The 27,695-nt window shown below is 44.1% G+C and overlaps 1 protein-coding gene across 1 annotated transcript in view; it reads right to left on the reverse strand.

Annotated features, from left to right (window-relative positions):
* Positions 1–342: 342 nt before the first annotated feature.
* ZBBX (zinc finger B-box domain containing) overlaps positions 343–27,695 on the reverse strand; it is a 1,294,113-nt gene continuing 1,266,760 nt past the window's right edge. Inside the window, exons 20-21 of the mRNA XM_069618490.1 lie at positions 27,267–27,405; positions 343–599 (exon numbers count right to left, since the gene is read on the reverse strand). Of these exons, the coding sequence (XP_069474591.1) occupies positions 476–599; positions 27,267–27,405 (263 nt within the window). The 3' untranslated portion in view covers positions 343–475. The remainder of the gene's footprint in view (positions 600–27,266; positions 27,406–27,695) is intronic.

Raw genomic sequence — 27,695 nt, forward strand, 5'->3', positions numbered from 1 at the left:
GTTTCTATTACAATTCATGTATGCAGCCAAAGAAATCTCGACCTTGTTGTTCAACTGAGCTCTTTATTTCATCACCAGAATGTGTTCTCTTACTGTTCGTTGAGGAAGGTGCTGTTGAAGTGTGGTGGATTATTTGCCATGCCTGCAGCTGTTGGGGTTCCCTTGCATCTTTTGTAAAGTAAGGCATTTACAAACCATATGCACCTGCAGCTCTTGGCTGCATATGGAGACAGGCTCATTTCAAAATCACTAACGTCAATGGCTACTATTATACTAATATTTGTATAAATACCGCATTCAGAATAGTTTGGCAGCTTTTGAGTAAAGCAGTTGGAAATAAAGTTTGCAGCCTGTAAAATTAAGACTGGAATGTATCTATCAGTCACTAAATTAAGTCCGCACAACAATTAATAACATCAGTGATGTAGTTATTTAATAATCAAGGAAATATAAATATAAGTGAAATGTCTGTTGGTCAAGAAAGTGACATAACATTTTTCTTGTCTTGGCGAGACTGCTCTTCATCATCACCATCGGTCTCAAATTCCACGCCAAAGTTCGCTGAAGATGACAGCCAATCTTCCTGTTCACTTGCTTCCCTAAATGAGATGACACGGATGGAGAATTATACATTCATACAAGAAACCATATTATGAGATGTTGCGCTCATCTTAGCAGCAAGAGAGTCTCTGGGTTATATTTTCCAACAGAGCTCCAAATAGTCATGAATATGATTCAAACTGTGCCTGCCCAGGCTTCCTCAATAGCAATTTACAGTCATTTGTGAGCAGAAATAAAGAGCTGTCAGTACAATGCTGGCTTAATACCTAACCATTGACAAGTGGGAGATCATAATGGTGCACTGAACAGAAACATCATTTAGTGATGCTTTGCTAACAAAGACTCGCAGAACAAGTATGTCTTTCTTTTTTAGTCTTGGCTATTAGACAGCATTCTTGGACAAGCTATACGTCAGAACTATCTGCTTAGGAGTACAGCTAGGAGGGAGATGGGATATGAAAAGGGACGGAGCATGTGGGTGTTTGGCTTTTCATTAATTCATTTACCACCTATGGACATGCTAATCCCTATGGTTATTCCCACTCTCTGCCAATTGCTCCTCCCCCCCAGAACACGCCCTCGTGAATGCGTGTGGTGTAACAGAAATGACTTAAAAGTGTGCCTTCAGCCACTTAATGTACACATTTACAAACAATACCTTCCTACAACTTGTTAAACTTGAAATACCTCAAATTTTCATTTAATGGGACACATTGCCTGCTACTGTTCACTGACGTAGTACTGATCAGGCAAGGACATCTGTGAAAATCATAGTAAGGTTACCTTCCAGCCCATAACAGTTTTACTTTCTAAAAGTCAGTGCCATTTGCTCAGCACATCCCACTGCATGACTTTCCATTTTCTATCTGTAGAAAAAAATGAATAGGGTTTTCGAATGTGTCCCTCTTTTTGCTGTAAATTCAGTGTTGTTTAGATTCAAAGTTCAGCCAAGGAAATAGGCAGCAACTTTTGAACGCTTGTGAAATGTTCTTCATCCACACTTTATATTAGTGTCTGTAGCTCCTGGATGAATTTGTGTGACTGCTGTATGCACACAGAGGTTAGCGCTTAATTGAGCCACGATACTCGTATAGATTTCCTGGTTTATTGTCCTCATTTTTTCAGGTCTCTGAATGTGCAGTGTCATGGCTGAGGGGTGAACAGACAACTCAAGACTCTGAAAGGTAGGTTCTACGGTGCTCATTTCACAACAAAAGTAGGCCAACAGTTTTGCATGGACTGATTTTATGAACTGCGGGCAATCAAAGAAATCACATGAAAGCAATGCGAGGTTGTTTAGGCCCACATTCTGTGAACCCCTTCCTCTCTTCCCTTCACCTCTGGTTCTTGCTGGTCTCTAGGATTCCACGTGCCCCAATGCACTTTTCTGGTCTTGGCTGAAAGATGGATCTGTTGTTGCTTGGTCAGGATGTGGAAGTTCCAGGTGGGTAATGCACCCTTAAGAGGTAGAGGGAACCCTGGTTCTTTTTTGAGGGTTCCAAAGATGAAATGACGCTGCGACAGGCCTCCCTGGGCCTCCGTACGATGAGGCTCCGATATCGCAGTGGTTTTGGCAGACCCTAAAATACTCTTTAATGTGTGAGCTGAACTGTTGCCTATGAGGCAGGTGCCTCTTAAGACTGGACCCCAGCAATGACTCCTGCCATCCCTGCTGCTGTCTCCTCAGATACTACTCCATCTCGACTTGATGCCCCACACTGTTTGGGTAGTCTTTCCCTCACCTCTTTAATCCAAGCCTTTTCTGTCCCATGCAGTCTCCTTGCCAATGATTTCTGTAACAGTGTTGTGTGCTTACCTCCTTTCCTCTTTCCATTTCTCGCTCTCTTTGTTCCATCTTTCCTCCAGATGCTGCTCCTCTACTACCCTCCACCGGCCTCACTTTTGCATTCTTTCACCTGTTGCCTTACTCCTTTCTCTGAACCTCAACAGTCCATCGGGACCAGCAATGGATGATAGACACCTTTAGACTATATGGCCAAGAAAGAAGCGAGAGGGCTCTTGATCTCCTGAACTATTACTGAATATGAGCTGAAATGTCCTACCAGGGAGGGCCACGAAGTGATGAGGCCAAATATTTAAAGACTGATTCCAAAAACCTGAAAGAGGCATTTATCGTTATCTTATTTGTGCTTGAAACCTTACCGCCAACCTTTTGGCTTAATCCCTAGCAATCACAGGACCTTGCCAACAGGACAGAGGGGAACACTGGGAAAGTTATCTAGTTTAGGGGATAAAGATCCCAGTTGTTAGATCCTTTCCTTTTGGTAGGGGTGTTCTCAAAAGCATGTAAGATTAAGGGTTTCACTTCTCAGGGATACCCTTATTTGGGCTCAAATTTCTTTGAGGTGGCCCAATTTTGTAATTGCCACCAATAAAACTACATAAAAAGTGTCTGGGTCTTTAAGGGATGCCTTAGACAAAACAAAAGAGGTGATGGCTGCAAGGTTTGGGCTGCCAGTATTAATTCTGCAACACCTTCATTGTCCCTAGCCATCCCAGCCAATTATTCTATAATCAGATGTGATAGAAATACAGTCCAAGTGAAAGCTGGAGGAAATGCCGTCATTTTCAAGAACTCACTTCATCAGAGCCATTCCTAACTCCCAGATCTCATCCGGTGAATCACTATCTTTCAAACTAACACTATCTTCCAATCAGACGGTCACAGTACATATAATTTACCGACCACCCGGTCCTACATCAACCTTCTCTGAGGTCATTGTGTCACTCCGTACTAATAATGCCAAACCTAACTCACAAAGTATAATACTGGGCGATTTCAACCTTGGCCTTAACGACCCAGGAGACACTAACACCACTGACCTAGCCAGCACGCTCTCAGATCTAGGTTACACCCACCACATTCATGAACCGACTCATATCAAAGGGAGAACCTTAGATTGGCTTGCAGACCTTAACTGTAGTACTAACCTGATAACCATCACACCATGTATCTGGTCAGATCATTACAAAATAACCTTCGCCATTAACGCTACTCCACACAGTCCTACGGTGAACACTGCACCGGCGACCCTCACTCGTAATAAGAAAAACATCACAACAGATAAATTGCTCCCTCTCATTCTCCCCCTTCTCAACAATACACTACACTCATGCCATCCTGAAAGTATTAAATATCATTGCCCCGCTAAAAATGCGTAAATCTAAACCACGTTGCCATCTTAATTCCTGGTACACACCCCATTTGAGAGAACTGCGCGAAACCAAAAGAATTGCAGAAGCACTTTGGAAAAACTGCCAAACACTTAATAACAAAACTACGCTGAGTACTGCTTCCTCCAACTACAAAGAAGCTATCATACAAGCTAAAAAATAACTACAATGAACGCATCACGCTAGCAGAATCGAATACAAAAGAATTGTTCAAGATTCTTAAAGAACTTGAATCACCCATCTCCCCTACCGACAATTGTATCACAGATGCTGCATTTTGTACTAACATCCAGAAGGCTCTCCTAGATAAAATATTGATGCTCCAAACCAAAATTAACTTAAAAAAACAATACCTGCTGACTGACCCTTATCACAAGATACCCACCCCCAACAATACCGGTCCCGAACCTTCAATCAAACCATTCAGCTTCTCAACTTTAGACACCTGGGAAGTGGTAAATATCATTAGGTAGCTAGAACTGTCTAATTGTTAAGGCAACGCCTGCCCCGCTCCAGTCATTAAAGCGGCTGCACCTTTCATTACCAACCTTATCAATGCCTCCTTTAAAAGAGGTACGGGTTCCGACAATTTAAAAGCTGCTTGGGTCATTCCACTCATCAAAAAATCTTCACTCGACCCCAGCAACCCTTCGAATTACAGACCTATCACGACGGTGCCCTTTCTACTAAAAATATTGGACCGCGCCGCCTATTTACAAATTCAAGCATATCTAGAAACTAATAACCTCCTGGGCCTCAGGTAATCTAGTTTCCACCCCAGACATGGCACGGAAACTGCCTTAATTGACCTTGTAACCCAAATACAAGATATAAAATACAAGGACCAACTTGCACTCCTACTACTGCTCGACCTATCGGCGGCCTTCGATCTCGTCAACCATCAAATACTGTGCCAACACCTAAAAACAGCTGCACACTTCTCAGACTCTGCTACCTCTTGGCTTAGGTCTTTCCTTGCTAACAGAACCATGAGAGTTTTCTCGCCTTGAGCCTCTGCTGAACCTTCTCTAGTACTCTGTGGGGTCCCTCAAGGATCATGCGTCTCCCCTACACTCTATAATGTCTTTACTAAGCCTTTATTCGATATTCTTGATTACATGGGTGTCTCGTATACTAACTACGCCGTTGACACCCAGATACTTACCCCATCACAGGAGACCGCACTGCAGAAACAAAAGCCCTTAATGGAATCTGCTCAGTGATCCAAGCCTGGATGGCGAACCATGGACTCGGTCTAAACGATGAGAAAACCGAGATACTAATACTCGGTTCCCACTCCAGACTGAACAAACTCGACCCTTCATTCAAATCCTTCATTATTGATGGCAACATCATCATGGCCTCCAATAACACTAAAACTCTCGGTATTTACCTAGATGATACATTATCCTTCACCAGACAAACGCCATGGTAGCAGCATCTGCCTATACCTGCAAGTTAATTATTGCCTGTAGGACATTCCTTACGACACCCAACTGTATCACCCTGGCCAGAACGCTAGTTATGTCAAAGATCAATTATTGCAACGCTCTCTTTCTAGGGGCTAGCCTCAGAAACATTAACAAGCTACAAGTGACACCGAATAATGCTATCAGGGCCGCCCTCAACATCCCGAAGAAGTTACACATATCTGACACAAGACCCAACCTTAATTGGCTATCTGTTCGGCACAGAATTACCCTCAAAACACTTGCCTTAACACACAAAGCCAGAGCCAATCTCGCCCCTGCATACCTCTCCAACAGACTTCTGCCACACACCTCAACAAGGCCCCTAAGATTGGCCCAAGTCCACACTATGTCTATCCCTAGATTAAAGCTACAGAATTCAGGGGGATCCAGCTTTCCTGTCCAGGCGGCAAAGCTATGGAACACGCTTCCGCCGTCCATTAGGTCTGAATCCTCCTTCCCTACTTTCAATAGAAAATCTACACTCTGGCTGCATGAACTTGATTTTAACAGTCAGCATTCTCATGGCTCTCACTAGTATGGCCGTGGCTGCGGCTACGCCCTTTTGTTATTTGTTTGCACTCAATACTGTGTCCTGCCTACTCTTGTTGTAACCTATTTCATTTGTCATTGAATTGTATAATCGTGTGTAACTGTACTGCCTTGAGAGCTTTAAGAGCTGTAAGAAATGCGCCCAGCTGCCTCAGGGCCGGGAGCGCTCTACAAATAAATAAATACAAATATAAAAAAATACAAATACCTCAATTTCCATGACAAATGGCAACCATGTAGGAGACACAACATGGACATTAGGAAATGCTACAGAAACAATGAAAAAACACATACAAAAATGTTTTTAGAGGGCGTCGCTCATGTTTATGATCAAGAGTGTATCTCGTTCTACACATTATTTTATTGATTTGTTTAGTGGGCATCTCTCATGATTACGTTCATGTGTGTTTCTCTACACATTATGATATGGATGGGGAATTTCAGGATTACTGAGCAGGGGCAGTGTTCTTCAAACAATGGAAACGCAGAACTCTTCTTACTGATGCTCACTGTGTATGACCCACAAACTCCACCACGTAGTTAGACTAAATAGCCTTCAACCAAACATTGTATAATCTACTCATTACTCGTTTTGTGTGCATATTGTGCTTTCTAGATTATCGTGTTTTCTTTAAGATTAAGTTTTCCATTGACATCTCACTTGCTTAATTGACTAGTAAAAAGTATTAGTCTGGCTTCAAACCCATATCAGCGGACATTGCTACTAAGAGAAATGTATGAATGAGGACAATTCATGCCTCTATTGTATGCCCGAGTACACGGGGGAGCCAAGGCATGCACAAGAGGCATGCATTTTGTCAGCATTTAAAATAAAAGTTAGACATTATGCAGATGGTTGATGAGCCTCCAGGGACAAGTGTATGTACATTTTTGGAAACCCTCTATCACTTAGCATGAAAACGCAATCCCGCTGGGATTGCAGACACAGCAGGTTATTGAATTCTCACCCTAACTGAAAGTGGCAAAGCAAAAACGCGCAGGAGTTGTCACATAAGAAACAACAGAGCACTCAACTCAGAGGTCAATGTGCAAAACGTTTATAAACTTTGGTGCAGAATGGGTTTGGAAAATGCTTATGCGTCCAACAGAAATGATACTTGAAATCATAGAGGTCCCCTTAGTACACATTTAAGGCTGGGTCAACTGAAAGTGTCCCTAACATTGAGACATTGTTCTTCCTCAAGGATTCCGTAGTTAATGATCTGAAAAGGTCCACTTCCGGGAAATGGCGCCTGGTTTTCTTGCGTTTGGTCTCAGGGATTTATTTCTCCACCTAGTTTTTTACCAATCTCTTACCGGCAGGAAAACGTCTCACTTGCTTAGGGTGCATGCCCCGTCTAGATATTTTCACCTTCTATCCACGAGTCACCCACCTGGCTCATAACTATAACTTCAACATATTCTTATCCGCAAGTATTTCTCCCCACTTGCTTAAGGTTCGTGTCAGGGCTAGATCATCTCACCCTCTAGCCATCGACCAGCTTCCTGTGCCACAATAATAGCTTCAACACACTTCTATCATCAATAATTTATTCCCCATGCTATGGGTAATCGCCAGGCTAAGAAATTCTTACTCTTCAGCTACAGATGTCCCTCTTGGGGCAGATTTCTATCTCTTGTTCTGGTCTCCAGTGTCTGAGGGCTGGTTCGCAGCAAATATTCATATTCCATCTCTAACCATGATGTAAATAGCCAACCTGTAAGGGTTTGTGTCATATGTGAATAAGGGAACCTACCGACCTCTCTTAAGGGTGTACACACTGCAGAACCTCTAATGCTGATCTCATGTCACAGGTACGTCTCGGCTATATGAAGGGCCTTCGGGGAATCCACCATTCACTGCCTCAAGGTAGCACACACATCACACTCCGGATGGATCTCCCTGTTCCACAGATTCCCCCTGGAGTCCTACAGGGAGTTTCCTAATTAGACTTTGTCATACGACCTGCCAATATAACACTGTACTCTGTATCCTGTCCAGGTTTGATAATGATTGACATCACGTGCGCCCTGAGGCCTGCGGGCATGTGGCTCGGTATAAAAGTTAAAATAAATAAATAGGTGATCAGAGCTGAAGGGGGGTAGATTTCGGTGGGTTGCATAAAACTTTATGTACTTTCAGCAGCAGATATCTTCAAGGAATTTATAATTTTGCAATGGACTTTAGGTAAGCATGTAACTAGCATTACTATACATGTATGGGCCTTGTAATGACAACCTCTGATCATGTAGCACTGGTGCCATATGCCATATGCTGCAGGTAACACACCAGAATCATTACCTGAGATCATGCTACAAAAGCAATACCCATGGCTTTAGTGCGTGGACAGCATGACCTGGGCCCTGACTTATGACGACTGCACATGTTGCATGGTTGAAGACCAAGCCCAGAGCACAGTACTCTGGAGTGCATTGTTGGCTTGGCCTGGCTTCTGGCCATTACTGAAGAGGAGAATACTGTCTGCCAGGAAAACCTACTCTGCCATGTTACCTCCTATAGCAAAGATTGCTGGGGGTAATTATCACTAGTGCTAAAAATATAGCTGCCAGAACTGTATAACTGTTTTCAATCTCCATTAGGGAATAAAATACAACCAAAGATAAGACATTTTCGCTTGTCTTCAAATTATTAGCTATTACCATACCAATAGTGTGTCATGTGTGAACATTAAAAAGAAACGCAGGCACACACACGCACACATGATGAATGAATGGTTTGTGCATTAGGGATTACATGCCAGTCCCTGAAATTTAAACATTAGCTTTTCAACACCGGACGGATTTACCTCCGGTGGTTCTGTGTAATTGGAATACCACTGTGGGTTTGTGCATGATGGAGCGATACATTTGGAGGAATAATGATTTACCCCAGGCAGTATGTTTTCTGGAATAAGGCCCCATGCATTGTAGGCACCAAGGCTGAGATTCAGTACCCCCCCCCCCCATGGTTCACAGGGAATAGGCTGCCAAAATGTCCTGCAGTCTCGCACGTCATAACCCATACTCTCTACACAGTACTCCTACCCAAGGTGCCCTGTGACAAGGCTTCCAGCCACTCATTAACGGAAATATGCTACCTACTGCACCATGGCCAAGCCTCGAGCACAGTGCCCTAGGGCACCAGGCCCTGGTTACAATGATAACAGGTACTGACATGCTACAATGACAGGCTAGGACTGGGCCCAAGGCATGGTCTGCATCCATTCCCTAGTTGCAGTACCCTGATCGCGTCCGCAGGCCGACTGACTAAGGTCTATGGAAACATGCAACACTGTATCTGACCTTAACAGAGACAGTGCAACAAGGTGCCTGTACAAAAATGTTGCACTCATCTGTTATGACATCTGTATGGTCATGTCAGTGCATGGGAGGAGTGAGTCATGGTTATGTTGCTAATTGTTACTAGCAAATGCTGTGGTGTTCAGGTTTAAAAACGAACAAGGGGCCGTGAACTGATGATTTTTGGGGGAATTTGTAGTTTTCTTTTTAACACAGATTTATTTCTAACCTAAGTAGTATAGCATAACGTCCCATAACAAAAGTTATTTTTGTAAAATGTGTTCAATTTGTAATGATATAACATTGACCATTTTCACATCCGAGTGATGAGCAGATAACTCAGAAGACAAGATTTAGCTTCAGTATCAGTAGTAAAAGCAAGGGATAGGTTTTACTGAGTGCACTGGGTGGGTTTCTGGAATAGTTGTAACATTGACAGCTTCCCTTTGGACCATGTCCCATAGTCCATTATTTTCTCCCCAAATAAATTGTGGCTTGCAGCTGGCAAACAGACACTCACAATCTCTGCTGTTTTAAGCGTCCTGCACTCCTTTATTAGCAAATTGTTGGGTATTTCTTGTCATGGCAGCTCTCGTCGGGATGTTCTGTAGTTCCAGCAGACTTAAATACCTGGAAACATCATGCCTGGTACCTTGGGCCGTCAAGAGGGGCTCAGGAATCAGACACTCTCACTTATGTGGGACCCTGGGAACAACATGCTTTATTCTATCCTTCTCAAGAAACCAACTGGTTTCATCTGGGCGGTTAGGCATGCCTTCAATCTTGACCCAGATGTTCTGAATCGCTGAGTAAATATGGTTAAGGTCATGGGTCTTGGACTGTTGCTCTCTCTCCTTCTAAGCATTTATATTCCAATCCACCTCTACACTTTCCCGCCTCCTGGACAAAATGGCTGACAATTCACTCCTATGTGTCTCTTTCTCACTACCTTATTCTTCCTTGTATCTGTCCTTCCTTCCTTTGGCCTAATGTGCTCTTCAAATTACTTGTGCCCCCACTCCTCCAATCTTTGTAGGAACTCCACCTTCCCTGTTAGTCTCGCCTTTCTCTGCTCCTAGTTCTCTATCCTTCACCTTTCTCCCACCCTCTCCATATTCCCTTCTACCACCTCTGCTGTTCTCTCTTGACCTCTACCTTATTCTCGCTCCTCTGCACTACACTCCCAGCTCCGGTCTCACTTCCTCTTCCACCAGTCTCCTTGCTCCACTATCTAATCTTCCTTCCATTGCTCTGTTTTCTTTGCCTCCCGCTCTTCTCTAGCTTTCCTTTCTCTTCACCACCTCAGCCTCCCCCTCTGCACTCTTGTATTGCCACACTCTACCTCACACTATACTTCTAGCATTAATACTTTAACCCCGTCACTATCCTTTTAAAACCCTGTGGGGCTAGGCTGGGCAGTTCAATTGTACAAGGCATTTCAGGGGTATGAATGGTATGTAAGAGTAAAATGATTGGTTGTTTTTCACTGTGAACTACAAATTGGCCATGTGTTGTTATTCAGCAGGCAGTCTGCCTTGAATCTTCGCTGGCAATGTTATTTTAACCCTTTCCGCCATCTTGGTTTTGTAATAGGGTGGCCACGCATTCTTGTAGCAAGTCTTAAGAAGTTCATCTTTTGAACATTCTTGCTCTTTGGATGTCTGGGCAGGCAGGTCTGTGTGAAGTTTGCGGATGACACAGCAACAGGTACATGTACTCTGTTGTCTTTGTTGAAACCATGCCTCTTTAGCCTTATTCTGAGGCTCACAGATCCTCACAGTAGTCGGTTTGCAGACCACTTTGTATGTTACATTTTGTGCTCTGTTCGTCTGATGTTAAAGGTTTTCAGCCCTACAATGGGGGCTAAGAGAAACCAGGACTGGGCAATAGGAGGCTGGGGATGAGCCGAGAGACGGAGGGATATACCCGCTACCTCCTCCAGGCCCGAATAACAGGGCGGGTAGCAGTCACCAGCACCCAGTGTTCCCTCAGTCTGATCCTCTAGCCTCAAGCATGGGACTTTATCACACTATAGTGCCCTGGGGCACAGCATACGACTATACCTCAGGTGCAGTACACTTATATGAAGTGCTAACAGCTGGGTGAAGTGCACCTGTCTCCACTGCCCAGTTAACATGCTCCTTATGCACTGTTCTCTGGCCATGATGCCACTGTGATGGTCTTGCTCAGGCATGGTATGCTGCACTGGTCTACATACTGTGCTTCAGAAGTGCTACTTATGTCCCCAATGCAATAAGGTAATGACATGTGAAATCAGAGCTTTGCCACAATAATACACTGGGTGCACATTCATTCCTGCCTCCACTTTCTGTCCTCATCAACCTCCAGTCTCACTTTGCTCTACCATTCTTATTCCTAACTGAACATCCAAAATGTATTCCATGACTCCATGCCTAGCAGAAGTAAGGACCTCCCTCCTAGTTCTCCCCATCCCACACCAGATCTATTGAGCACCCTAGGCATTTGTCTCTCCCTTCGAGCACCACTATCCTGCTAGCTCTTTCAGCCCCTAACAACCATGCCCCAGTCATGGGTCACTCCTCTTATAGGCCAGCTGAAGGTGGCCATGAAACTCCTTATACATTGCTGGAGTAAGTTAAAGTTCCCTTGCTCCACTTGCCTGAAAAAAAGAAATTCTTTCTTCCTCACCTACACTAAACTAACCAACATTTTCCTCTTACTATAATATCTTCATTTCCGGTTTGAAACACCCATACCATGCAACCTCTCCACTGCCTGATGATGACATGAATTGTCGCCAGTCGATTTCTCAAGCCCTTACTTTGAAGGAAGGTACTCCCTCAGGTTCCTCCACTGTAGTGCCCATTTTATTATATATTCAAGTCTGCTTGCAGCTTGATTCGGATTCTTTTTTTTTTTTTAATAGGTTTGTGTAGCGTTGAGTCATGGTCTTGTACGGCCTGCGTAGCGTACTTCATGACGTCGATGCTGGTTTATGAAGCACGCGCGCTGACCGTTAACTCAGTTCTAGTTTTTTCCTCCTTTAATTTGATTGCTGTGTCATAGGAGGCAACAAGCTGGACGTTGCGAAAAAAGGAAGGTGTAAGACACAGAAATCCTAGGCAAGCAAGAGGGGATGGACGGGAGGGGATGAGGAATATGTGGGAGGAACTTCCAGTCAAACAAATGTTACCACCGGTAAGCAACTTATTCTTCGAATGGATTGGGTCATCCCATGTATTCCTCATCTTTGATAGACTCCGAAAGCAGCTTGTCTTAGGAGGTGGGTGCCAAGAATTGTCTTATTTGTTGATATTATTGAGGACAGCTTTGTCAAATTTGATCTCCTCTCCTGATAAAGTATGAAGGGATGACCAGGTTGCTGCTCTGCAGAAGTCCTGCACTGGCACACCTCTTTCTAGAGCCGAGGAAGCAGCCAAGCATCTAGTGGAATGTGCCCTCAATCCATCGGGTATATCTTTGACCGGAAGAGAGTAGCATTCTGTTAAACAAATGAAAAATCAATCTAGAGATTGTTTGATTTGTGACAGCCAAGCCTAATCTTTGTTCAGCGTAATCAATGAAGAGCTGGTCATCTTGACAAACATTTGCTGTCTAATTTAGTAACTTAATTCCCCTTTTGGGTCCAGATGATGTAGTCTCTCCTCCTCTTTTGACAGGTGAAGAGGAGGATAAAATGTGGGCAATACTCTACATTGTGCAAGGTGAAACTCCGCCACAACTTTCGGAAGAAAGGATTATCGAACTCTGAGAACAACCTCATACTTGAAAAAGGATGTGAAAGGGGGCTTAGAAGAAAGGGCGTGTAGCTCACTTACCCTGCGGATAGAACATGGCAAAGTTTACATGTGAAAGCATCAAGTTTCTTTTCCATGCACCAGCTGAAAAACGTATTCCAACAGCAGTGGTATAGGGATTTAGTTGCTAGTCTTTGCGACGAAAGTAACACCTACATCACGTCTTCCGGAAGATTCCAACCCTTATATCTCACCGTTTCAGACTGTTTCAGACATCAGGTGTGAAGATTGAGAGTCCTGATGTCTGGGTGTAGAATGCTACCTCCCTCTTGCGATAGTAGGTCCTCTTTTTGGGGAAGACGAATTGGAGGGTAGGTGGCCATCTCTAGAAGGTCCAGGTACCACGTTCTCCTGGCCCAATCCGGAGCAATCAGGATCATGGATTCCCAAAACGTCCTCAACCTCCTTATTACGTAAATGACGGGGACTGGAGGAAACACGAACAACAGTGGAAACTCCCATTCCACTACAATCCGCTGGAGAAGCAAGAAGCCAACAATAAGTGTGGCAAGGGCGGGGACTGAAGCAATTACTTCACGCTATACTACCCTACCACTCATCCGCCGAAAGCTAAACCGTTGTAATCTCTTCCATCTGTGGTTTAATTGCATATAGAAGTGTACCCAATAGCGTCCCCTGTTGAATTTAGAATTTTCCCTATTATCCTCTCTGTGCAAAGTTGATTTTAGAATTGTGCCTAATAGCTTCTCTGTGTAAAGTTGAATTTAGAAGTGTGCCTAATAGTGTGCCCTGGTTGAACTGATTAGTGCCCCTAATAACCTCTCTGTGTAAAGTTGAATTTAGAAGTGTGCCTAATATCCTCTCTGTGTAAAGCCGATTTAGAATTATGCCTAATATCCTCTCTGTGTAAAGTCGAATTTAGAATTTTGCCTAATAGCGCGTCCTAGTTGAATTTAGAAGTGTACCCAAAAGCATGCCCTGGCGAATTTAGAACTGTGCCTAATAGCTTCTCTGTGCAAAGTTAATTTTGGAAGTGTCCCTAATAGCGTGCCCTGATTGAACTGACTAGCGTCCCTAATAGCCTCTCTGTGTAAAGTTAATTTTAGGATTGTGCCTAATAGCCTCTCTGTGTAAAGTTGAATTTAGAAGAACAAGTTACTTCTTACCTGGTAACGTTCTTTCGATGGGATGTTCCTCTGACGTATACCTTATCTTTGATAATAGATCATCTCCCAGCTTGCTGGCCTCGGAAAATACATTTTTTCAGTAGAGGGCGCTGCGCGTCGACGTCCCTCGAGCAGATGTCCCTCGACAGCCTCCGTATCGGTGCCGACGTCATCACGCGTATAAATAGACTCGCGCAGCGTCCGTTGCTCAGTACCGTTTTGACGTTAACAGTTGTTTTACATGAATTGGTTAATGACCTTGAAGGAGCGTAAGCTGCAACCACGAGGGAAGTATTACTGCGGGGATGGATGGGAGGGGCGATAAGGAATACGGCGGAGGAACATCCCATCGAAAGAACGTTACCAGGTAAGAAGTAACTTATTCTTCGAAGGGATTGTGTCCTCCGACGTATTCCTTATCTTTGATAGACTACCATAGCAGTGGTGTGTAATTGGAGGTGGGAGTAAAATGCCATGTTTCCTTTTAGGAATGAACAGAATGTAATACGGCTTTGCCAAACCTAGTCTCTTGACTAGAGGAGGAATCTAGGTGTAAAATCTTGTGAAGGTATGTGCGGACGACCATGTGGCAGCCGCACATATGTCTCGAACCGGAACCCCTCTTTGGAGGGCTGAGGAGGCTGCAATACCCCTGGTTGAATGAGCCCTAAGATTTTGAGGCAGTTCTTTCCCTGCTAGTTTGTAACATTCCAGAATGGCCAAAATAATCCATCTGGAAATGGTTTGTTTTTTTATCGGTAGTCCCAATTTGTGTCCTGAGTAACCTACGAACAGTTGGTCTCCTTGCCTAATCCTAGCAAGTCTGCTGATGTAAAAGCTTAAAGCGCGCCTTGGGTCCAGCCTATGTAGCCTTTCTTCCTCTTTCCCCGGATGGGGAGGCGGATAGAATGAAGGTAAGGTAATTTTCTGAGTGATGTGGAATTCAGAAACCACCTTTGGGAGGAAATGAGGCTTCACCTGTAGGACAATGTTGTCTTTATGAAAAATTGTATGAGGGGGTTTACCTGATAGAGCTTGTAATTCGCTCACCCTTCTAGCAGATGTTAAAGCCACTAATAAGACAGTTTTAAGGGTGAGAAATCTTCGTGAACAAGAGTGGAGTGGTTCGAAAGGAGTACCCATCAGGAAATTTAAGACTAAATTTAAGTCCCATAAAGGAACCTGAAACGGTCTTGGAGGGTAGACATTAGTTAATCCCTTTAGAATTGTATTACTAAGGGTAATCTGAAATACAATGGCTCCTCTGCAGTGCGCTTGAAGATCGATAGCGCTGCGAGATAGCCCCTGATAGTGCCAACTTGAAGGCCTGAATTTTCCAAGTAGAGTAGAAAGGATAACACCGTTGGTGTACCACGTGAAAAGGGGTCGATATTCTCTTCTCTCCACCAGCTGCAAAATGTGTTCCAACGACAGCGGTATAAAGACTTTGTTGCTGGCCTTCTTCTTTTTCTCCTAACAATTCGATGGTTTTGACGGCTATCATGGCGTTCGAAAAATAAAGTTACAGAGGATACCTAGGTACTCCTACGAACCAGGAATCATGCAAGGGATAATATGTCTCACGGTCAGCGAGAGGCTTTAAAATCTCTTCAGAATAATTCCTCCTTTCTGATCAAACCAGCAGATAAAGGGGGGGAATAGTTCTGTGGGATACAGTGCTGTATGAAACAGAAGCATTGGCCCAACTAAACAAGCCTTTGTTCTATACAAAACTAGATCGGGATCCTACTCCTAGAATTAGGGACGAGATCAAAAGCCTGATGGACCATGCTTTAAGAGAAGGCTGGATCTCAGTTGATGAACAAAGTTTTTTGATTAATAAGAATCCATCTATTCCGGCGTTCTATCTATTATCTAAAATACACAAGAACAGATTGACACCACCAGGGAGACCGATTGTGTCGGCACTCAACTCGATTTTGGAACCCCTTTCTGTGTATACCAACTGGTTTTTAAGACCTTTTGTTAGGAGTATGAAATCTTTCATCAAAGACACTACAAGTATGATCAATCACTTAGCAGACTTGGTGATTGACCAAGCAGATTTGTTGGTTACTCTAGACGTAACAGCCCTATATACCAGCATTCCACAACTAGAATGCCTAAAGGTAATGGCAACTTTTTTGAATAAACGTACAACAACTCAGGAAGCGGTACCCACGAATTTCATCTTAGAATGTATACGTCTCGCATTAACAGAGAATTTTTTCCTGTACGATGGCTCTTTTTTCCAACAGATGGGGCAAGTATGGGCGCGACCTTCGCCCCGATCTAGAAAATGTATTTATGGATTTGTTTGAGGCAGCATCCGTCTTCCATGAAAACAACCTTTACAAAGGTAACGTGACCAAATGGTTCTGTTACATTGATGATGTGTTGATGATATGGAAAGGAGATCAGAACAGTTTGAATGTTTTCCTGAAGTGGCTGAATAAACAAAACAACTGCATTCAATTTACTATGTCTAGCGATCTGGAACAAATCTCTTTTTTAGCTATTTTGATCAAAAAGACTCCATCGGGACATTTACAAACTACTCTATTTCGAAAACCAACCGACAAAAACAATCTGTTGAAATATAATAGTTTTCATCCGCTAAGTCTCCGAGATAACTTACCAGTTGGTCAATTCTTAAGGATTAGGAGGAATTGTTCCTCAATGAGTGACTTTCTGAATGAAGGAAAAGATCTAAAACGTTGTTTAAAGTCCCGTGGTTACCCTAAGAGAATAGTCCCGGGAGCATTTAGGCGTGCCCAACACACCAATCAGGAAAGTTGCCTCTTTCCGGATAAGACCATCAAAGATGACAAAATCACCAGTTTCACGACGTACAGTCCCATCAGTAACGACCTCAGAAGAATTGTAAAAAAGCATTGGCATTTTCTAAAAACTTCCGATTTCAACCCGCTGTCCCAAGATTTAACTTTAAAAGGCAAAAGAATTATAGGGATTTATTGGTGCACACCTATCCTGTTAAACAATGTGCAACACTACAGCCTACACTCTGGAACTTGCCATAAGTAATAGGTCATCACAAATGTGGACGATGTTCAGTTTGTGATCTTACAAAAAATATGTCTTTCATTGATCTCAATGGTAAAGTGTGGCAACTACGCTCTTTTACCAACTGCACCTCAGACTGGGTGATTTACGGGATTAAATGCCCTTGCTCCTTACTATATATTGGAAAACAGACCAGGCCAGTGAGGCAACGTATCTGTGAACACAGATCGTGCCTAAAAAATAAGGTGGCCAATAAACCTTTGGTCGCTCATTTTGAATTGAAAAAACATAAATACACTAGCACTCCGAGAGGGGGTAGTAGAGAAACTAAATTGACCATGTGTGAGCAACGCTGGATATATACTTTAAAAAGAGCTCAACATGGCCTCAATCTATCAGTGGAGTGGAACAGCCTTCTTTAAAGTCACCCGTTGGCATAGGTCGGGCTTTTCTGTTTATGAGGTTTCTGTATGTTTTGGAGCTAGCACCTGCAAAAAATACGAGTTGGGTGCAGGTGTTGCACTTTTCAGTTGAGGGATTTTAACAACAACCTTTAGATACTGCAGTCCCTAACAGAGTAAGTGAGTGCTTGGTTACACTAGTGTGTGCAGCATCTGTAATAGTCCAGAGGTAGAGTCCCTTTGGACGAGCAGCCCCCCTATAGGACTTTACTTTTATAAAAGTGCTTTGTAATTGTCTTTTTGGAGGTAACTGCCCACTGAAATATGCAAATTGTATTGCATTGGGGTTATTTTGTCACAAAATTCACCAATTAGCAGTCAATTGTTGCTTTTTTTGACTCCATTTCACGTGATCGAGCGCGATCTGCGTGGTCAGCCGAGTGTGGAAATCACGTGTTTTGAGGCTACGGCTATAAATACCAAGCCTTGTAACTTTGCGCCTCTCGTGCATGCTCAGCAGTGCAGCTAGCAACGTGGCCAACGTGGACGTCTTTGGAAGGTGGTGAGTGTGTGCCCCCCCTTTTCTATTACTGCATTGTGTCAGGTAGAGGTTAACCCTCCGTAATTAAGTTTCGTTGTCTGCCGTCCCTTTAGGTTTGAACTGTAATCACCCCTGATGACGGTGCCAGGTGCTGTAACGAATTAGCAATCGTCTCGCCCTGTGTGTTTCACGGCAGCCTGGAGGGGTAATTTCATGCCTTTTAAATGGCGGGTTCATTGATGTAAAAGGGTAAGCTCATTTGTATTGAAGTGCACCCTTATATCCCGTGTAGTATTGCTTTTTTCAAAGGTCAAGGCTCGGAATATATAAAAAACAAGCAGAAAATAATTTTGACCAACCGGACAACTCATTTAATTGTGTCTAATCCTAGAGGCTTTTGACCAGGGTATATTTATCTTGTTTATATAGGGCAGTGTACTTCAGCAGGAAGCCTGTATTCTTTTTCCTGCGGGACAACGCTAGCTAAACATGTTTTGCAGCAGTGCTGTTTCCATATAGTCCTGTATTCACAACTTGGGACTTATACGTAATAAAGCATTACGGATAAAAATAGTAAGTAATAGCAACAGTATTGTGATACAAATGAAAATAACGATGCATACCATGAAGTGAAGCCTCTGGGTCAAGAGTCACATGTGATACTTGTGATTCAAGGAAAAACTATAAATGTAAGAATAGTCATGAATTTTCTCAGCTCTAATTACATCTCATGTGAAAAGTATTTAAAGAAATAGTGCTATTAATGAGCTATAGATTAAGTGAAGGAGTTGGAGTTACGGACAGCCCGCTTACATTGCCTTAGCATGTTACACTGTTTTTTTAAGTGATGTTTATATATTGTTGTGTCTGCGTGAAGAGGTTTCACATATGCAGGGGTACAGTGTTAAAATATTGTGTTGACTAGCGCAATATGTACGGAGTCCGTTTTTTTTTTAATATTGTGAACCCATGAAATAAGTTAACTTTAGACTTATTTGTTGTATTTGTTTTTATGCATTTCTTGTAGAATCGGTTATGCTGATCTTTCTGTGGGGTACAAAGTCGGTTTTTTGACTTGGTTTGAAGAAATTCTGTCCTGAAGATGGCCTAATAAAAGAAAAGATTGAAAGACACTAGGGATAGTGTCAAACGAAAAACGGCCGAAACATGTCGACAGCTATCTGAAATACCCATGTGAAACAACAATGGGATTTTTCGCGCAAACAAAGTGGTTAAATAATATGAAATCTTGTTGCTTTCACCCCTTTTGTTTAAATCAGTGCTTGATGCACGGTGTTCTTTTTAGATTGTAAGAGGTTTTTTATGAATCAGTGAATTGGTAGAAAATGTGTAAATACCATGTATGTGGCATGGTTTGCCTTTTTAATGTGATACAACATGTGACAATAATAAAATTGAGATTATTTTTGTAAGTATTGTATGTGCATTGGGTTCATGACTCTGGATAGCAACAAATTCAAATGCTATATGTTTAGTTTGTAATTGTGGGTCACTTCAGAACATTGGGGCAATGGAAAGAGGGGTAATCAGATTTATCTTTAGTTTTTTCTCTCGAAAGCAACACCTCCATGAGGTCATCAGGGAGGTCCCAATCCTTGTATCTCAACCTTTCAGAAGCCAGGCGTGAAGGTTGAGGGTTCTGATGTCTGATGGAGAACCTGACCTCCCTTCTGTGAGAGAAGATTCTCCTTGAGTGGAAGACGAATTGGAGGGCAGATGGACATGTCCAGAAGGTCCGAGTACCACGTTCTCCTGGCCCAGTCTGTGGCAATTAGGATCATGGTCCTCTGGAATCTTCTCAACCTCCTGATCATTTGAGGAATGACAGGGACTGGTGGAAACGCGTACAGGAGTGGAAACTCCCAGTCCACTATGAACGCGTCCCCTAGAGCTCCTCTCGGGGGAAATTCCCTTGAACAAAACAGATTGCACTTCCTGTTGGTACTGGTGGCGAACAGATCCACTTGAGGGGTTCCCCAAAGGGCAAAGATCTCCTGAAGGACTTCCTGAGCTAGTTCCCACTCGTGGGAGACTGTGCCCTGCCTGCTCAGAGCGTCCGCTGTCAAGTTCTTCTCTCCGGCTAGGTTAACTGCCGATAGAGAGATTCCTTCTTGAATTGCCCAAAATCAGAGCTGCATTGCCTCTCTGCACAGTGGCAGTGACCCCACGCCTCCTCTTTTGTTGAGGTAGTGCATGGCCACTGTGTTGTCCGTCATTATCAGGACATTTTTCCCCTGTACAGATGGCAGAAAAGCTTTCAGCGCTAGTCTGATTGCTCTCAGCTCTAACAAGTTGATATGCAGTCTGGACTCCGATGGAGACCAACGACCGCTGATGGTCAAGTCGTTGGTATGGGCTCCCCACCCCGTGAGCGAGGCATCTGTGACTACTGTTATCTCCGGCCATGGTTGCCAAAACAGTTCTCCCTTCAAGATGTTTTTCTGGCAGGCCCACCACTGAAGGTATCGAGCCACCTTGTCCGGAACCTGAAGGAGGTCTGTCATTCTCCCTGAGAATTGAAACCACTGAGTTCTCAGTGCCCACTGAAGAGATCTCATTCTCAGGCGAGCCTTAGGCACAAGGAAGATGCAGGATGCCATGAGGCCTAGCAACCTCAAAAAGTCGAAGGCTGGGAGACGTTGGGCATTTTGAAACTTGGTGACCATCTGCAGAATATCTTGAGCCCTCACCTCTGGTGGCAAGGCTTTTCCCAGGGAAGTGTCCAGAACCGCTCCAATGAACTGGAGTATCTGTGATGGTATCATCTGTGATTTCTTTAAATTGAGGGAGAAGCCCAGTTTGTGAAGGAAGTGGCAGACATAATCTAGCTGAATCTGAGCTTGTTCCGGAGATACAGCTCTGATCAGCCAATCGTCCAGGTAGGGGTAGACGTGAATCCCTTCCCTCCTTAGACTTGCAGCCACTACCGACATTAGCTTGGTGAAGACCCTCGGGGCGGAGGTCAGCCCAAATGGCAGAACTCGAAATTGATAATGAGAGCCGCCAATTGTGAACCTCAGGTATTTGCTGTGTTTGAGATGGATTGGCACATGGAAATAAGCATCCTGGAGGTCCAGAGATACCAGCCAGTCCTGGAGCTGGAGGGCCTGAAGGATCTGAGAGAGTTACCATCTTGAAATTGTCCTTACCGAGGAACTTGTTCAATTCTCGTAAATCCAAGATAGGTCTCAGTCCTCCGTCTTTCTTCAGTATGAGAAAGTAGGGGGAGTACCAGCCCTTGTTCCTCTTCGCTACAGGTACCGGTTCTATGGCACCTTTCTCTAGCAGGTCTACAATTTCCTGCAAGAGGAGCAGATCTGGAACTTTCAGAGAGCTGTTCCCCGGTGGATGACTCTGAGGGATGCGTAGAAAAGGCAGGCAGTAACCTTGGGCAACTGTCTCCAATGCCCAAGCATCTGACGTAATAGCCTGCCATTCCGTCAGATGTTGAGTTAACCTGCCCCCTACTGGTGTCTTGTGAGGAGACTCCTCAGAGCGGTTTGGAGGCGGCTGATGCAGATGCCGAGGGTAAAGAGGCACCTGCTGCTGCTGCAACTTTTGTATTTTTACCCTGTCCACCTCGGGTGAATTTTTTCGGACCCCTTTGAACAGGCTGTCCTCTGCCTCTTCCGAAAGCGGAATAGAAGCAAAAGGACTTACCTCTCCAAGAGGTTCCTGAGGGGCGATATGGTGTCTGACGGATTGCAGCTCCCAGGGATTTTGCTGCTGCCTTTAATGTTTGTAGTTTTTCTAAACTGTCATCCGCCTTCTTACCAAACAAAGAACCGTCAAAGGGCATATTCAAAAGTCTGCTTTGCACATCTGGAGCAAAACCAGACTTTTGCAACCAAGCAAATCTCCGGGTTGTTGTACTTGCCGCCATGGCCCTGCTGATGCTGTCAGCAGAATCGATGCCAGTTTGAAGGGATTCGCACATAGCGTCTTTACCATCCTTGATGATGTTTAGGAACGCTTCCCTTTCTTCTCCCTCCGGAAGGCAGTCATCCGCTGATGAAGCACATTCCCAAAGTGTGTGGCTGAACCTTGTGAGCGTACAAGTAGCATTGATGGATTTCAGCGCCATGCTACATGCAGAAAATACTTTTTTGGCCATAGAGTCATATCTCTTATTATCCCTGTTCTGTGGAACAGTAGGCTAAGCCGATTTAGTACCTGATGAAGTAGCTGCCTTAACAACCAGACTCTCCGGAGTTGAGTGTTTGGATAAATATTCAGGGTCAGCAGAAGATTCCCTATATTTAGCTGATAATTTTTTGTTCACCGCCGGGATTACCTCAGGTGTTTCCCAGTTTGCCGATATTCTCCTTTGTAATGCTGCATTACATGGCACCACAGGATCCTCCTGTGGTCCTTTGACCAAGATGTCTGTGAGGTTGTCTTGTTGAAAAGCAGGTGAGGGTGTGGAGCACCCCATAAACTCTATATCCTTGCCATCAAGGTTCTATAAGGGGTTTCAGCATGTTCCCCTGGGTCTGGTCTGGCAAATTCCACTTCTGGGGAAGTGTCCAACCCACTTGCTTCCTGTAAGGATTCTTGGAGGTCTTTCAACCTACCTTCCTCAGAGGTAAATTCCTCTGGTACAGGAGTTTCAGATCCCTGCAACTCAAAAGGTCTTTCCTGATCCGAATCCTCCCCTTCTTCATAAATAGATAAGACTCTGGAGTGATCAGGTCTTGAAAATGGTATAAATCCCATTTCTAGAGCAGAAGGGGCCAAATTCGTCATGAGTGGCTGAGAAAACGTCAACGTCGTCGATGCGGACGTTAAAGGCTTCGATGCCATCGAAAAAGGCGTCGAGAAAGGTGCTAGAGGCCTCAATAAACTCGAGAGTATCGAAATTCTACTAATCCCCTCTGTGCAAATTGAACTTGGAAGTATACTTAATATCCTCTCTGTGTATATAATATCCATCTCTGTACAAAAGTGTGCCCATTAGCGTTGAGTTATTAGTTGAATATAGAAGCATCCCTGATATCCTATCTGTACAAAACTCAAATTTAGAAGTGGGCCTAATAGCGCACCTTGCTTGAATCTAGAAGTGTGCCTCATAGCATGCCCCGATGGAATTTAGAACTACAGTCAGAAAGTCCTCCTAAATTGCACTTAAAAGTCCACCTAAAAACATACCTGTGGCGTTGCTACATTCAATTTCTCCCTAATACCTTACCTGTATTTCTCTCTAATAGCTTACCTGTATTCCACCTAAAAGTCCACCTAAAAGCATACCTGTGGCGTTGCAACATTCAATTTCTCCCTAATAGCTTACCTGTATTCCAGCTTGCTAGAAGAAAGTCTATCAAACAGCGTAACTGTGCTGTAGTTGCAACTAAATAGGCCACCTAACAGCATAATAGGTGTAGCTACACTTCAAAACGGCCTAATATATGCAGCCTAGTTACAATTTGTACACTAAAACCTAGAATAAGTGAATAATATCACCCTGCTTAGTGGAACCCAGAAACCAAGACTAATCTCACCCAGTGATATAGCCGAACTTATAAAGTCCAACATAAGGTGTAAGTTGCACCTGAAACTACACCTAATAGCACGTACTAACCATGAGTGCACCCAATCCATCAGGGTCGGCCGGAAAACGACCACTGCGGAATGCCTCCACTCTCCGGTCAGCCTTCCCAAATCACCCCACCCTCCTTCACATCCCCTAACCATCCCCTTTCCAAACACCAAGCCAGAGGGGCACGATGGCGAGACAACCACCCTGAGACCACTGCTCCCCCGAACCCCAGCACCGACCAGCCTACGTTGATCATGCCCGCTTCCCTCACTATCATACCGGACACACCCTGCCCATGCACCCTCCGCCTCTCCCACTAAACCCACCATCATCCCCCCCGACCACACCCCTTCCCTTCCCTAAAAACTGCACGCCTAGCCCTAGCAAGAACAGAAGCCTCATCCCTCTCCCCCTCTCACCCCCCCTACCCTCTTGCACACACCAATCACAACAAAGACACTAAAGAGGAAACATACCTGGTCCCCCTCAATCTCTCAGCACTCATCACCTCCCCTGTCTCGACACACCACCTCAATACCCCCAATCACCACCACCCCCTCACTTCACCCTTCCTGAAACCCCTCTCCCTCGATTTCTCACTGAATGCAACTGAATCTCCTAACCGCCCACACCCCACCTTCAAATCCCCCGTCCCAAACCCAATCACCATAACACACGCATCCATCCATTCCAACCCGAAACCCGCCAACAGTTCTGCTCGCCCACTTTTCCCATCGATCATCAACCACCCCACCCCTCTCCCTCTCCAGTTTCCACCCTTGACTTCCCCCACACCCCCTCCGCTGCAGCTCCGACACCAACCTCACACTTGCTGAAGTGAATTGCATCCTATTTAATGCCCGATCCGTAGCAAAAAACAGACAGCATCTTTGACCTCCTCGCCTCTGACAAACCAGACCTGGTTTTCATCACCGAAACTTGGTTCTCTGATGACTTCGCCCCAATCGCCAATGAAGCTTCCCTCCCCCCATCCCTCCCGCCCCCGACTACTACCTCATCCCACTGAACCGTCCCTCTGGAGGAGGGGGAATAGCATTCATCTTCAAGTATCACTTCCAAGCGTCAATCGACAATCAACCTTCCATTCTTTCTTGCGAATCACTCCTCATTAAACTATCTCTTTCCCCGTCGTTCTCACACAGCTTCCTAATAATCTACAGACCCCCTGGCTACGACAGACAATTCTTAAACAACCTCTGCGACTCTATTGCCACCCTTCAATTAAACCATCCCAACCTCACCCTTCTTGGAGATTTCAACATATGGCTCGACATCCCCACAAACCCTATGACACACACTCTGGTAGACGGTATAGACGCGATTAACCTCCAACCCCACATAAACGGCCCGAATCACTATAAAGGACACACTCTTGATGCCATGTTTAGCTCCCACAACCGGATACATCTAAACCCACCCACCCCTATCATCTGGTTGGATCACTTCATTGTTTCTTTCACCATTCGCTCACCCGACCCGCTTCCCGTACTCGAACCTGAACCTCCGAATCCGCGCAAATGCTGGAAAAAACTAATAGTTGTTCCTGACCTAGCCAACGCACTCCTCCAGTCTCCTCCACCTACCTGCCAACTCAATAAACAACTAAACCCCAACGCCTTTGACTCATGGCTCAACACCTCACTAATGCGGCTCACACCCTCTTGCAAAAAATCAGCCCGCCGTAGCCTGTTCCCTAGATGGTTCACACCGGATTTGAAGACCACTAAACAACTATATAAATACCTAGAATGCAAATGGCAGAAAGACAAAACCCAAGAGAGGAGAGCCACCTTGGCCCGACACCTTCATCGGTAGAAGGCCATAATCTGGAAAGCAAAAAAAGCCCACTACAACTCCCAAATCCTAAACTGCAAAAACCCCAGCAAAGAACTTAACAAAATCATCACCAAATTCAACAAACCTTCAGCTGCCAACTCATGAACTCCTGGGCACCACTATGCCTCAAAGACGATTGAATGCCTTACAGCCATAACTTGCACCTACCTCTCCCCTCTCCTTAACCTCCCTCTTGCATCCACAATCTAACCTGCTTGTAACAAAATAGCACCTGCACCAACTAAAGATCCCCAAATTCAATCTAAAAACAGCAGGAGGCTCCAGCTTCCCTGTTCTTGCAGCACAATGCTGGAATACACTCCCTCTCACTATCAGATCGGAAGCCTCCTTCTGGCCATTCAGAGCCATGGTGAAATCCTGGCTCTCTACCTAACACGCTGCCACTCCTCTACGCACTTGCCTGTCTCCACCAATTCCTACCGTATGATTTAACCGTATCCTGAAACAGACCATATTGTAACCCAGTCCTCACGATCCACTGTATTTGCTACTCTCATTGTACCTGTCTATGAAACATTGAATGTATGTACCTATTTCTTATGATTTCACGCAACGATATGTAACTATGATGTCCACATGATTATGCGCCCAGCTACCCGAGGGTTTGGCCGCGCTCTATAAATAAACAAACTAAACTAAACTAAACTATTGTTAAACCCATTCCCCAAAAACGCTCTGTTGACCTTAATAAATCAACAAGTTTGGCTTGTTTCTTTCCTGCAACCCTACTAAATAATGCTTGAATAGCCCAGTGTTTATTTGCAGATGGCACCCAAATTATTCACTCCTTCGCTTCCATAAACCCTAAAACATTCTGCTTTATAAATTGTCTCTCTGCATCCACCAAAGGACGGCACGTAGCTGCCTATTATACAACTCTTCCAGAATGAAGTCATCCAACTCCTCGCTCCCAGTGCCCCTCCCCCGCTGCTATCCATAACCCCCAATTACCTCACCCAAGCCTTGCAATCTTGAGGTCATCTCTGACAGCGAACACAAAAATATAAGCCTTCGAAATATCCACAAGATTCATCCTCACCTCACTTACCACACTCTTGTCCTCAAGCCGTCTGCTTCACTGCACACCGCCTTTACACGGGCTGGCTATTGATGCAATACTGGTCCCTCGCCAAATATATACTTTTTGTCCCTACTGTTTGTATTTAAATCCATTCATGGACATTCCTCTTACTTGTCCAACTTTATTGTCCCATACTACCCACCTTGCACCCTTTGATTTCAACACCTGCTCAGCCTGACAGCTCCTTGCCTCAATGCTCTACCCAGCTTATGTAAAATGGGACTGGTTGAAATTAACTCAGACTTGTGCATTTCTTGCAGTCAGCTTCCCTCAGGAATGCAAATGACACCACCTGCTCTTTATTCATCTGTGCTTTGGTTTATCAGAGGTTGGCATAATATCAGACCAAACGCTTCTGTTGCCTTCCGCTATAAAGAAAGCTGCAGCATCAAAGTTTCAATGGCACACCCCAAGACTGACTACATTTTCTGCAAACAATGTTCAGGTTATTCAGAAGCAAACACACTATTTGCGTAGTGCACAAACACTATTTATACCACTGTGTTTGTTTATTAATAGAGCCCAATTCAGAATGTTTGGTAGATTTCTGTAGCTGTAATCACATACCCTCTTGTGCATCTGGAATCACAATGCTGTTATTCAATGTGATTATATGTCTTATATAATAAAAGAAAAGTATTTCAATACAATTTTTCTAGATATGTTCATTAGATTTTACAATACATCAGAATTGCTTTAATAACAATTAATTTGACGTGCCAGATATTTCACATTATCATTTCATCTTAGTATTTTGTTTATATAACAATGATAACCTACTTTGATTTCAACACTTTTGTGAAATCTGTTGTGAATACCATCTTGTGAGAATCAGACAGATGGGTGCTTTCTTTCTTGGAGCTCTTTTTGGAGTTTGACCTCTTTTCAGAAGATAAACCGAGGGGATTTTTCAGTCTCTCTGAAACAGTAGGAATTGATGATTAATTTCAGAAACACAAACAAATATTTTTTTCCATATGTCACTCCCTAATCAGCTAAAATCTTAAATCAATACACTCCTACCAAAGGTAGCAGCAGGCCTGTGCTAGAGTAAAAGCATGGTATTATCAGAAAGCCATCATGGCTAAATATTTAGAAATTAAGTCAACAGGACGTAGCAGAAATGTATTAAACTAGGAATGAAAGATATTACTTATATATAAAAGGTACTCACTGTAGCGACTACAGTACTCATAGTCCCAAGTCCAC

The sequence above is a fragment of the Ambystoma mexicanum genome, chromosome 10 (genome assembly GCF_040938575.1).
Source record: "Ambystoma mexicanum isolate Mex_15411 chromosome 10, UKY_AmexF1_1, whole genome shotgun sequence".
In the NCBI taxonomy this organism is placed as follows: Eukaryota; Metazoa; Chordata; class Amphibia; order Caudata; family Ambystomatidae; genus Ambystoma; species Ambystoma mexicanum.